General features: G+C 43.2%; 1 protein-coding gene across 1 annotated transcript in view; it reads right to left on the bottom strand.

Annotated features, from left to right (window-relative positions):
• Positions 1-12,137, bottom strand: part of CD109 (CD109 molecule) — a 135,665-nt gene that overhangs the window by 101,539 nt on the left and 21,989 nt on the right. Inside the window, exons 3-4 of the mRNA XM_046006356.1 lie at positions 11,576-11,604; positions 5,042-5,272 (exon numbers count right to left, since the gene is read on the bottom strand). Coding sequence (XP_045862312.1) covers positions 5,042-5,272; positions 11,576-11,604 — 260 coding nt within the window. The remainder of the gene's footprint in view (positions 1-5,041; positions 5,273-11,575; positions 11,605-12,137) is intronic.

The raw sequence follows: 12,137 nt of genomic DNA, 5'->3' as shown, positions 1-12,137 counted from the left end.
TCCTAGAGAGCTTAGGTAAGCACTCAACTGTAAGTAATAGGTGAATTCAGGATTCAAACCCATGTGCCTTTAAATCTAAAAAATGTATCACAGAGATGCTCACCCAAGAGGATACATGAAAAACCCGTCCGTCCTAGACTCTCCCAGACAACGGGGGAAGGGAATCCCCTCACGCAGAATTCATCCAAACCAAGCCAGCAGCCATCCCGGATCCCTCCCCCATTCCCAGCCCTGTCAGCTCCGGCTCGTTCACCTCTCTCTCATCTTTCTCCTCTCCATCCTCACATCCAGCCAGCATGACCTGTTTTCTAACCATCACCACTAATGTCTCTCCTCTGGTGTCGCCCCTCCAAGACGTCCTCCCCACCGCCGACAGGGTTATCCGTCTGAAACATAAGTCTCAGACTGAGACAAAGTTGGCAACATGTTTGGTCCCGCTGCTGACACAACAGGCAGTGAAGACACACCGGCTGTGATCTTTATGCTGGACCACTAGGTGATGCTGGCTTTTGTCTGCCTACAGAATGAGGTCTACACTCCTCTACACCGCGTACAGACCTTAGGAGTCTGACTCCATCTACATTCCTAAACTCATCTTCCTCCAAGCACACAGATCTGTTTGCAATTCACCCCCAAAAGCCTTTGCATCTAGGTCTCTACAACTGCTGCCTAGAATGCCCTCCCTTCCCGTCCAGTCAGTGCAATAAGGTCCGGTATCTTGCCTCCTATCCATGCCACCAGCAGATGAAATGGCCACTTTCTGAGAGCCCTAGGATATCTGGAGTTTATCCCTTTTGAGAACATATTACTATGTAAGGTACTTGTGGTTAATAGATGGGGGTTTTTGTTCCCAGACTACAAGCTCCTGAGAGCAGGATCAAATATTTTCCCTTATTCCTATGCTCTGTCCTTTGACTAGAGGTAGTGGGTTAGCCCAGTTACTAGAAGCCAGAAGAAACCCCTCTTCCTGAGTGGGGGAGAACGTGAAAGTCATAGGTTAAGTACAATGCCGAGAACAGAGTATGGCACAGTCTAGTAAGTCTAGAAAGTGGCCCCTTGTGCCCTCAGAGTCACCTTTAGATGGCCCAGGATCTCTGTCAGGTGTCTCAGCTCAGCACAGTCTCTGCTGCCTGGGCCAGACTGTCTCCAGCCACAAGCTCCCGGCTGCAGAATGCATCCCCAAGGAGAATTTCGGTCGCTCGTTAGAGTCCTGGATGATGCACCCAGGGTCTGTCTAGAGTGGAGAACTGGAGAAGTCAAGTCACTTAAACAAGGTGGCCCTTCACCTCACCAGGGATGAGGTCATGGTTTTGCCCCAGCCCCTCCAGGCTGCAGAGCCAGGGCACAATCACAAGATTGAACCCCAACAACACCTCTCCCCAGGCAAGGTCATTCACCTGGACAAGGAGCAACACCTTCTTCAAGAAGGAAGTCAGGGCAGAAGCCCCCTGAGCCAGCTGCCAGGCCAGTGTCGAAGGCACTTATTTCCAAAGTGTGAGCCCAGATTAGCTGGAGGAAGCCGGAATTAGGGCAAGTTTTTACCATTGCTGAAAGGGCTCTGAAGGCCCTCTCATCCTGAGAAGGTCAGCTACTAAGGCAGCAAAATGAATAATATCAGGTGAAAAAAAAAAGACACTGATCACCCCTGAACATGCTGTAACAACGAATATTTTAGCTACATCCTACAGCCATTCTTTTTCTTTTACAACTTAGTGATTTGACCAGTTTATACACTATACTGTGTTCACAAGTGTAGCTATTGTTGGTCCCGTTACATTGCTATGACGGTATCATTGACTGTCTTTTTTGTTTTGTTTTGTTTTTTTATTGTGTTACGTTATTCACCATACAGTACAACATTAGTTTCTGATGTAGTGTTCCATGCTTCATTGTTTGGGTATAACACCCAGCACACCATGCAATACATGCCCTCCTTAATACCCATCACAAGGCTCACCCAACCCCTCACTCCCCTCCCTTCTAGAACCCTGTTTGTTTCCGGTAGTCCATAGTCTCTCATGGCTCATCTTCCCCTCTGATTTTCCCCCCAGTCACTGACTGTCTTCCTGACCCGGCAAGATGGGTCCTGAGAAGTCGGCCTCTCAGCCATCAGGTGCACTTCTCCACCGCAGCCTACAGGTGGTGCTGTCCTAGGGAGGACGCATCGATTCAAGTCCGAGGCTCTTTTGTTACAGCAAGTTCTACCTTTTTTCTGGGAAGCTTTGCCAAGAAACCGACTATCGCACACTGAAAGATGGAGAAAAGTCTGACCCAAATGACTGCTGTCAGACGAAGGACAGCAGTGTGGGCATCAATGCTCTGATCTGGCTTCCACAAGTTAGAAGGAAGGAGGCCGCTGGACCTGAGTTCATACCCCAGCCGCACTGCCTGCATGCACAGAGCAGAGGATGGCTTCCTGCCCAGGCACCTGTGCTCAAACACTCTGGGCTCCAGGTGGAATTCTAACATGTCTGAACCCCCTTCCCTGGCCAAGAGGGCCACATCTTGGCCACACAACTAGGACCAGAGATTTCTCTGAGCACATCTGAGAAAGTCAAATGTGGCAAGCTAAGCTCAGAATTGGAGAGAAGAGCCCGAGAGTACAAATTGAAGGTTTCAAAAGCAGTCCTAAAGCAGCGTAGAGAAACAAAATAATAAATGCACAGACCAGCACCGTTCTAAATGCTTTACTTAAATTATCTCACTTAATCCTCACAAAAACTCCTGGGAGGCGTTTGTCCAGCATCAGCATTAATCCAGTAGTTCTAGATTAATACCTAGAGCAGGCAATTTACCCTGTGCTGACTTTTATTACCACAGGTAGAACAAGGCAGATTGGATAGAAACAGCCAGAAATAGGCAGATACTGACTTGAAAGATGGTATGAATGCGGTCCATAAAACCCTGCTTAGAGAGTTATTTGAATTTGGAAATGCTGTTCTCTGGGGCACCTGAGTGGCTCAGTCAGTTAATCGTCTGCCTATGGCTCGGGTCATGATCTCAGGGTCCCGGGTTCAAGCCCCGAGACAGGCTCTCTGCTCAGTGGAGAGTCTGCTTCTCCCTCTTCCTCTGCCTCAGCTCCTCCTCATTGCCTGCGCTTTCTCTCTCTCTCTCAAATAAAAAATAAAGTGAAATACTCTGAAAGAAAAAAAAAGAAAGAAAGAAATGCTATTCACTATGTCAACCTCCTTTATAAACATTCCAACACACAGCAAAGGCAGAAATTCACAGAGCTACAATTCTTGGAAATTCAAGAATATGCATCAAGCACCATGCCGGCCAATGTTGTGTTTACTACAAACACAGACTGGCTTGAAGTTACACGTATACGTGTTTGCTTGGGTTTTGTTTGCTTTTTAGTTTAATTTAGAATGACAAAGAAGTTAAAAAGAATAGGAAGATACTGAACTTAAAAAGCCTGAACCTGCCTTCCATCCTATGGCATTCATCAGAACATTTAGGGTAACCAAGAGGGATCCCGGGACCAGGGATTTTCAGTTGTATTATCAAGAGAGTCCCAGGAAAACAGGGATGGGTTGGTCACCACCCTATTTCCATGTAGTGATCCAATGTCTCATATTCTCCTCAGCGTTAAGTGTAGAAAAGCAGGTCCAGCCAGATCTCAATTGTCCTCGACTTGGTTCTCACAGGAAAGCACTCAGTCTAACTATGTTGCCTCTAGGACATCAGAGTGTTGGAGAAGCAGAGGCCAAATGACTTCCTGCCATAGGGGATTCCCATAAACATAAGAGCTAATGTTTAGTGAACATGTACTATGTGGCAGGCGTAATTCTAAATGCTTTACTTGGATTATCTCACAAAAACCTTTGTGAGGTATTATCATTATTACTCATTTTAGAAATAAAGAAACTAGGGCTCAGAGAGGTGCATTTTCTCCAGGTCACACAACTAGCAACTATTCTTCTTAGAGCAGACAGTGATCCTTTTATAAGCCAAATCATACCATGCCTGTCCTCAGAATTCTCCAGTGAATTCTCATTTCACTCAGAGTAAAACCCAAGGTCCGTATCATGACCCATAAGAAGATCCTGCACGATCCCTCCTCTAACCCACCTACCTATATCTTACCTCATCTCCTATTACTTGTCCCCTCACTCTCTGGGACACTATAGGCCTCTTTTCCCCCAGTGCACCTAACAAGTTCCCACCTCAGGGCCTTTATACAAGCTGTTCCCTCTCTAGGGGCTCATTCTTTTACTTCCTTTAGGTCTCTGCTCAAATAGGACTTCCCTAACAACCCTAGAGAAAATAGCAAACACAAACACTCTTTCTCTCTCTCTTAACACACACACACACACACACACACACACACACACACCAATTCTTTTATATACATTTTTTAAAGATTTTATTTATTCACTTGACAGAGAGAGCATAAGCAGGGTGCAGGGCAGGCAGATGTAGAGGAAAAAGCAGGCTCCCTGCTGATCAAGAAGCCCACTGTGGGCCTCGATCCCAGCACTGTGGGATCATGACCTGAGCCGAAGGCAGACGCTTAGCCAACTGAGCCACCCAAGCACCCCTACACCTTCTTTTTTTTTTTTTTAAATAGGCTACTTGCCCAGCGCAGAGCCCAATGCAGGGCTCAAACTCAAAACCATGAGATCAACCTGTTCAACCAACTGAGCCACCCAAACCCCAGGCATCCCACTTCATACACATATTTATGTGTTTGTTTCATGTCTGTCTCTGCACTATTCACTGAAATACACGCTTGACGTGAGCAGGAGACTTAATCTGTTCTGTTCACTGACCCATCCCAGAGCCCTGACCACAGAAGCTCAATAAATGTTTGACCAACGAATTAATCAATGAAAAAGCAAGTACTGGAGCCCGAGTTGCCCCAACTCCAGAGCCTAGGCTCTGAACCCATTGTTCTACCATCTCCCCTCCGAGAGAGAGCACTCTCATGTTGAGAAGGAAGCTTACCCATGGTGAATTCTCAATGAACATGAATAGGACTTCAAAGAGAGCTTTAGTGAGATAACTTGAACTTACTTTATTTCTGTCTGGCACTTACCTTAATGAGAATGTTTAAAGAAGTTTTATAAGGTTTAAAATCTGAGAAGAGTGTAATAATACGAAACTTCACTTCCTGCTTTGGTTTGTATAGAGACTTGTCTGTTTGAATGAAGACAGTCATTCTCTTGGTCTCAAATGATAAGCGCGTACTATTAGAGAATAACATCTCATCCTGGGCCCATCCAGTTACACGTAGCTCATAGATCCCATCCGCACTGTTCAGAGGTAGCTGGGGAAAATAAAGAGATCAGACAAATGACATTCTCATTTTGCCTCAAAAATGTTTTTGATTGTAAGTCAGACCAGAACATTTAAATCCATAGTATTAACAGCAATTAAATCCATAGTATTAAATCCATAGTATTAACATCCATAGTATTAAATAGTATTAAATCCATAGTATTAACAGCAATTGCCATGTTGAAAAACTCACCCCTCCTAGGCACCGACATTAAACAATTTGTTTTCCCTCCTAACATCCTGCAGTTTTCTCCCCAGCTAAATCAGAGGGTTCCTGGAAAGGAGGGCTCAGCAGCAGTGACCGTGTCATTTCCTATTCCCAGAGCAAATTCTTCCTCATGGTCGCTGTGGGTTGAGATATCTAATATCCTTCAACATTTTTTCCATGTCTCCCTAGTTGAGGCAGTCCACAGGTGAAAAGCACATTTGCACAAGACTTCCTTCCTTGCTGTACTCTCTCGAGTTCTTTCCTACTGTGCACACACTTCCTGCACCCCACGCATCATGAGTCGAGGTCCTGGAAAGGACCGGGACACTGCCGCTCTCCTAAGGCTCTCACTGACAGAATTCCTACCTTCCAGCATGAACAGACCAGAAGCCTTACTCAGCAGTTTGCGTGACCTGTGGCGTCTGACAACAATCCTCCAGGTGGGTGCTCCTACTAACACCTGTTTTATACGCAAGGAAAGTGGGGCTTGGAGGAGTTTGGGAAGTTGCTCCAGGTCAGGAGCAAAGATGTAAACCCACAATGAGCTACGCTACTCTGCTAAAAGCCTCCACTGGCTGGCTCTGAAACATGTCCGACCATTTCCTGACTCTTGCCCCTCTGCTTTTCCGAAGGTGGAGTCTCCTTCTCCAGAGTTAGGGACTTGCTTCTCAAGAAAAGAATGAAGCTGTGTCATAGAAAGGATAGCTTCTGCCTGGTTCGTTCTCTCTCTCTCCCTCTCTTTCCCTCTCTCTCTCTAGGATTCTTCACTCTAGAGGAATCCAGCTGCCATGTGATAAGGACACTTGAGATGCCTGCAGGGAGAAACTGAGACCTCCCGCCAACACCCAGCACCAGTCTGATAGCCTTATGAATGAGCTCCAGTACAGAGGATCCCCAGCCCTGGGGAGTCTTTCAGGTGACTGGAAGTCTAACTGACATCTTGCAATATCCCAAATCAGAACAGCCCAGCTCCGCGGTTCCCTATTCCTGACCCAAGGAAATTGTGAGAAGCCATAAAAGTTTATTGCTGTTTTAATGCCAAAGCTTTGGGATAATCAGTTCACAACAGACGACTTAGCATACTTGACTTTCAGTTGGTTTTCATGTTAATAAACCTGCGGTTCTAAAACTAAATTCTGATTCATTCTTGCAAGTAAGTTTTGTCCACAGAAAGCTCAGAGACCTTCCAGTCATAGCAGCTACCTGGAAGCTAGCAAGATGGCTAAGAATACAAAGGAAATGTAACAAAGCACCAATAAAATGGTCAACAAAGAATATTTAGGGAGAGAAGTACTGATGTCCACAATTTACTTGGAGATACATTTAAAAAATAAGATGAATTAATGGACGGAGGGACAGACAGACATGTTATAGAGCAAGGATGGTAAAATGTTAATGGGAGACTCGGAGTGGTGGGTGTAAAAGGGTTCACTCTGAATGCCTTCAAGTTTTGTGTATATTTGCAAATTTCTTAATAAAAAGTTAGAAAAAAACAATCAGTAGCATCACACTCAAATAACCTCCAGTGCCAATTTCTGCTTTTCTTCAATAAACATTTATTGAGCACCTTCTGTCTCCACGTTGTTCTGAGTCTTTGGGATACAACATGAACCAAAGACATGAGCCCTCATAGGGCTGGGAGTCTAGCTTGGAACCTGCATTCTTATATTCCATTTTCTCAAATGATACTTCAGCTCCCAGGTTCTTTTAAATAGATATTTTAATACTAAAAGCAGGACACAGTCTATGCCAGCCTATCAAAGACTTACACATGGCAAAGATTCATAAATACTTCGTGTTTAAAATATGATATTTGATAGGATTGATTTTCATGATCTGGAGACAGTTTGATCATTTTTAGGCCCCAGAACAGATAGCACATTGAAGATTTATGGCAAATCCATGATGCAGCGGCCCAAAACTAAAGAGGCCCATTAACCACTAGAACACCGAAGAGTTAAAGAAACAGAAGTAACACACAATGTTTACAAAAACCTTCTCTCCCACCCATCCTCCTTCAGGGAGCGCTGGCACTGCCTCAGGAGGAGACAGTACTATCTTTCTGCTCCTCTCAGCTACATGTCGCCCCCCACACCCCCTTCCCCCCACCCCAATTTGTTTTCTCAACTTCCCTGTTAGAAATCTCACCTCCCACTCCTCCATATGTAAGATTTACATAATTCAAGATGCTCAAAACCTCAGTGTTAATCCCAGGGCTGGAAAGTCAGAGATGACAAGGGAACCTGGTGTATCAGCAGAGCAGGGATGACTCTACAAGCCACAGGGCATCACTATATGCCTTGGGGTGTCCCCACTGACTTCGCATGGCACCAGGAATCCTGAGCCATGGTAGAGACCTTAGTTTTCCATTGTTAACAGTACAGAAGCAGAATGAGGAGACTGAAGAAAACATCATGGATTTTAAGCAATCTCTATGGAAGTTTCTCTCTGTACCAGACCTAGGATGGGTTGTAACCTGCTCCCCACAGTGGAGAGGACACCAGAAGGTATTAGCTCCTGAATCTTCGCTGACCAACTGCCTTCTGCCTTCTTGGGGTCACAATTATTGAAAGAGTTCCCAGGATTGGTCCCTCATCAGAGATTTCCATATCTCTTATACAAGAACCAATTATTCGCCCACAGAGATTTGGGACTCCTGTATGTTGAGCCAAGAACAGATGGCCGGAGAAAGATACAACGCCCACAGATGACACTGTCTAGCAGCAGGACAAGAGTTGGGCAGTGCACAACATCAAGGGGCTTTGATCAGCAAAGTATCGATCAGCATCTGAGTTGGGCATGCAAGATTCTCATTAGGCTAAGTCTATTCTGTGTATACACGAATGCAAATTTTCTGAGGAAATGATTGCTCTTTGCCCAAGATATGGAAGGAAGATATGCTCAAAAAGTCCTTGGTGGATGGGAACCTGGCTGGCTCAGTCAGTGGAGCATGTGATGCTTGATCTCAGGGTCGTGAGTTCGAGCCCCACAATGGGCAGAGAGTTTGCTTAAAAATAAAATAAAAATAAATAACAATTTTTAAAAAGGTCCCTTGGTGGGCAAGGAACTAATCTGGGTTGACTAAAACCATCTTGCCCTCTCTAAAAGATCAGTTGTTAAGGAAACTGAGAGAACACAATAGCATTTATCCCACTCTACTTCATTAATAATGCTAGTTACTAAGAGTAGTGGAGATTTCAAATAACTTTCAAAATAACGTTGGGGAATTTAAGAATAAATAAACTTTAAAAACATTTCCAACTTTAAAAGCCACTCCTTCATTTTAAGTTGGACTTCTTTACAGAGAGAATAAAAGAAATTTCTCCTAGCACATTCTCTGCAAAAAGTAATATTGGTATTAAGCATCAATTGTTTTTTAATTTACTTCTTATTAAAAGCTGACTGTAGTGAATCAAAAGTAGAAACAACAGGCTAATCGGATATTAAAAACATTTGTTTCAATGCAGTCAAAATATTTATATTTTACAGCAAGAACTCAAGAGAACCTTAAAAAACAGCTCAAAATGTTACATTTACAAACATGAGATTGCAAGAGCACACTCTGAAAGTTGGGTCTATTTTATTTTTTTTTTCCATTTTATTTATTTAGTTGGGTCTATTTTAACTGAAAATTCGTAACAATACAGAACTTTCTATTTTTGCCAAGAATGATCATCTTTTCCCAGACACTTTATGACTAGGTCTTTAAACTTCTGTTTTACTAGAAAAGGGATATAGTCCTAAATATAATCTCCAGTAAAGCGTTCAATAGATAACTGCTATATCTACAACAATAGAAATGGCATTAATATTAAAGACAAATACAGGATGTTGGAGTTTGTATTTCACACAGTTAAGACTTAAAAGAGTCAGAGCAGCCAAATTCCAGCTTAATGATAGTTTGGCCAAGTACAGTTTATAATAAACTGACATTACCCGAACAGGCCCAGGTGCCCTCATCCCAACTGATGCCTTCCCTGCTCAGCCCTTCTACACTTCCAGCCTGTGCACCTGCAGGCTTCTCTGAAGAAACCAGACAGTTGTACTTTAAACTGTGGTTCCTGGGGGCGCCGGGGAGGCTCAGTCACTTAAGCGTCTGCCTTGAGCTCTGGTCTTGATCTCAGGGTCCTTGGATCGAGCCTCACCCATGGCTCCCTGCTCAGCAGGAAGTGTGCCTCTTCCTCTGCTCCTCCCCCCACCCTCGGGCTCTCTCTCTCTCTCTCAGATAAATAAATTAAATGTTTTTTAAAAACAAAAAAATAAACTGTGGTTCATGGACTTAAATCCCACCACCTTCTGCTGTAGGACTATTGTATTACACAGGATTTACTTTAACCATTTATTGGAAAATTCTTTCAACAGCATATGGCCAGCTTCTAGTGTTTCGGGGTACAAGAACACAATGCGATGTTTTATTATCACTGAGATTGGGTTTCCCCACTTCTACCTGCTTCACCTCTTTTCCCCTACTTTCTATTTAACAGTAGAAAAGCAATTTTATTTCTTAGTAAGGAAAGCACAAACATAATAGGTAAGAAATAACAGCCATGGAATCTAAGTAATTTTTATAAAGCACTGTTTGGCCACACTGTATTCTCTAGGAACAACCCCACTCCACCCCCAGCAGAAAAATCAGTGTGATTCCTGAATATGTTTCATAAGTAACCTTCAAGAAGTAATGGAGGAAATGGGGGAACCTGGCTCATCAGGTAATGCTGATTCTACATTAAGTATGTAAAGTTTCAGGGCTAAAGTTGTTCAAAAGGAAACCACCGGCCCAAGGTGAACTAGCTTGCTCCCAGATGAGCAAACTGAGATTTAATGGCAGTTTCAACTTCTCCAGGAGTGGACTTTTAGGACAATCAATCTGGAACTTTCTGACAAGCACCCATGAGGTAATCTGTCACATGGGCCCTCTCTATCCCCACCCCTCCTCAAAGGAAGATGAGGTAATCTACAGGATAAGACCCCAGGCCCTTCCCCCTAAGGGAAGGTGACCTTGTCTGGAACAATCCTTTCTTTTCTTTTGCTAATAACTTCCTTGCCCCACCCTCCTTCCTACAAAAATCTTCCACACGGTACAACTCTGGAGCTCCCCCTCTACTTGCTAGATGGGATCCTGTCCAAAGGCTTAATAAGGCCAATTAGATCTTCAAATTTACTAGGCTGAGTTTTGTTTTTTTAACAAAGTCGCCAGTCATCTATTTTCAGAAAAGTATACTAAATGGCATCTCTTGTTGGATGCTGTGGTCTCGGTTCTCTATTGTACATTCAAAGTGTGAAGCTCCAAAACAAAACATAGTCATAAAAGCACAAACTTCCAAATCAAAGCTATGACAAGTAGGATCAGTTCACAAACAGCATGTAATCATCAGGTTTTATGACTTTCTCAACAAAATAATAACCCCTTTCCACTTCTATAGGGAATTTTTATAGGACTTTCACATCTTACTTCACCTCTGGGGTATCCCCTATGAAACAGGAGGCAGTTTCTTTATCCCCTTTTCCAGGGCTGGGACAAGGGTGAGGTGGGTGAGGCCCTTGTCCCAGGTGCAAAACTTAAAGAGGAGACAAAAAAAAAATTCAGCAACCAAGATAAATAAGTTTTTAATATTTAAAATATTTTAAAGTAGAAATAATGCAAAAAATTAAATTATGAACAACAACAAAAAAAAGTTTCAGTAAAGACAGGATCAGTATCACCAATGCCTCAGCCTTCAGTAGAGCTCAGCATGGCACTCCACTTTTCCAGGACAGAGAAACTGAAGGACAGAGTGATCATTATACCCTCAAAACTGTAAGGTTTTTCAAGGCAGATGCCTGTGTTTGTGGCAATAGTCCAAACCAGTTTCCCTCAGTGAAGTTCCCTATTTTACATGAGGAAAATCTCTGCTATGGGTTTGAAGAGGCTGATCACCAATCTCCCTGCAGTAACAGTATTCTGAGTCTAAAGGTGAAACTGAACTCAAACCAAACTCACGAGGGGTGTAAATTGATATAAGGCCAACAAAATATTAATTTTTTTGTTTCACTGGTCAAAGCAATGTATATTTCTGAAACCAAATTTTTTAAATGGATACTTACTGATGGAAGAGTAAGTGTCTTGAAAGAGCCTAAAAGCAAAATAGGGAAGAAAACAGAGTCATAATTTGAATACGATGATATACTACACAACTCCTAAGACTTTCCTAATACTCCTTCAGATGGAGAAGGAATCATAAGCTTACAGAATCGTAAACTTATCTGGTCAAAACAAAACAATTATGTGAAAGCCCAGAATACCTGAGAGATTACCACAGAACTTCGTGCCAAAGAATTAAGGAAAGCTAAGCCAGACTTAAAAAGCCATCAGTGGGTGAATCCCACCCCCCAAAATTAGCTTAAATTCTTCTTCTCTTTTCCATTATCATTTTTGTTGTCATTGTTGCTGCTGTTCATGTTGCTGCTTTAAGGTTCTACATATTGGAGGGACATTTGAATCTGTGTTGAGAAAGAAGCTGAGGTTTATTTCTTATGTTCTCAGACCCTCATGATAAAGGAAGAAAAGGAAGGCATTAGTCACATCAGGGGTGAGCTGGGACTCATCACTGAGTCACTGGTATTAGAGTGATGCAGATTTCTTTTCATGTACAGTTTCTAAACATAG

The sequence above is a fragment of the Meles meles genome, chromosome 5 (genome assembly GCF_922984935.1).
Source record: "Meles meles chromosome 5, mMelMel3.1 paternal haplotype, whole genome shotgun sequence".
Classification (NCBI taxonomy): domain Eukaryota; kingdom Metazoa; phylum Chordata; class Mammalia; order Carnivora; family Mustelidae; genus Meles; species Meles meles.
Note: the sequence above shows the minus strand (reverse complement) of the source record. Positions and strands in the feature narration are given on the sequence as shown.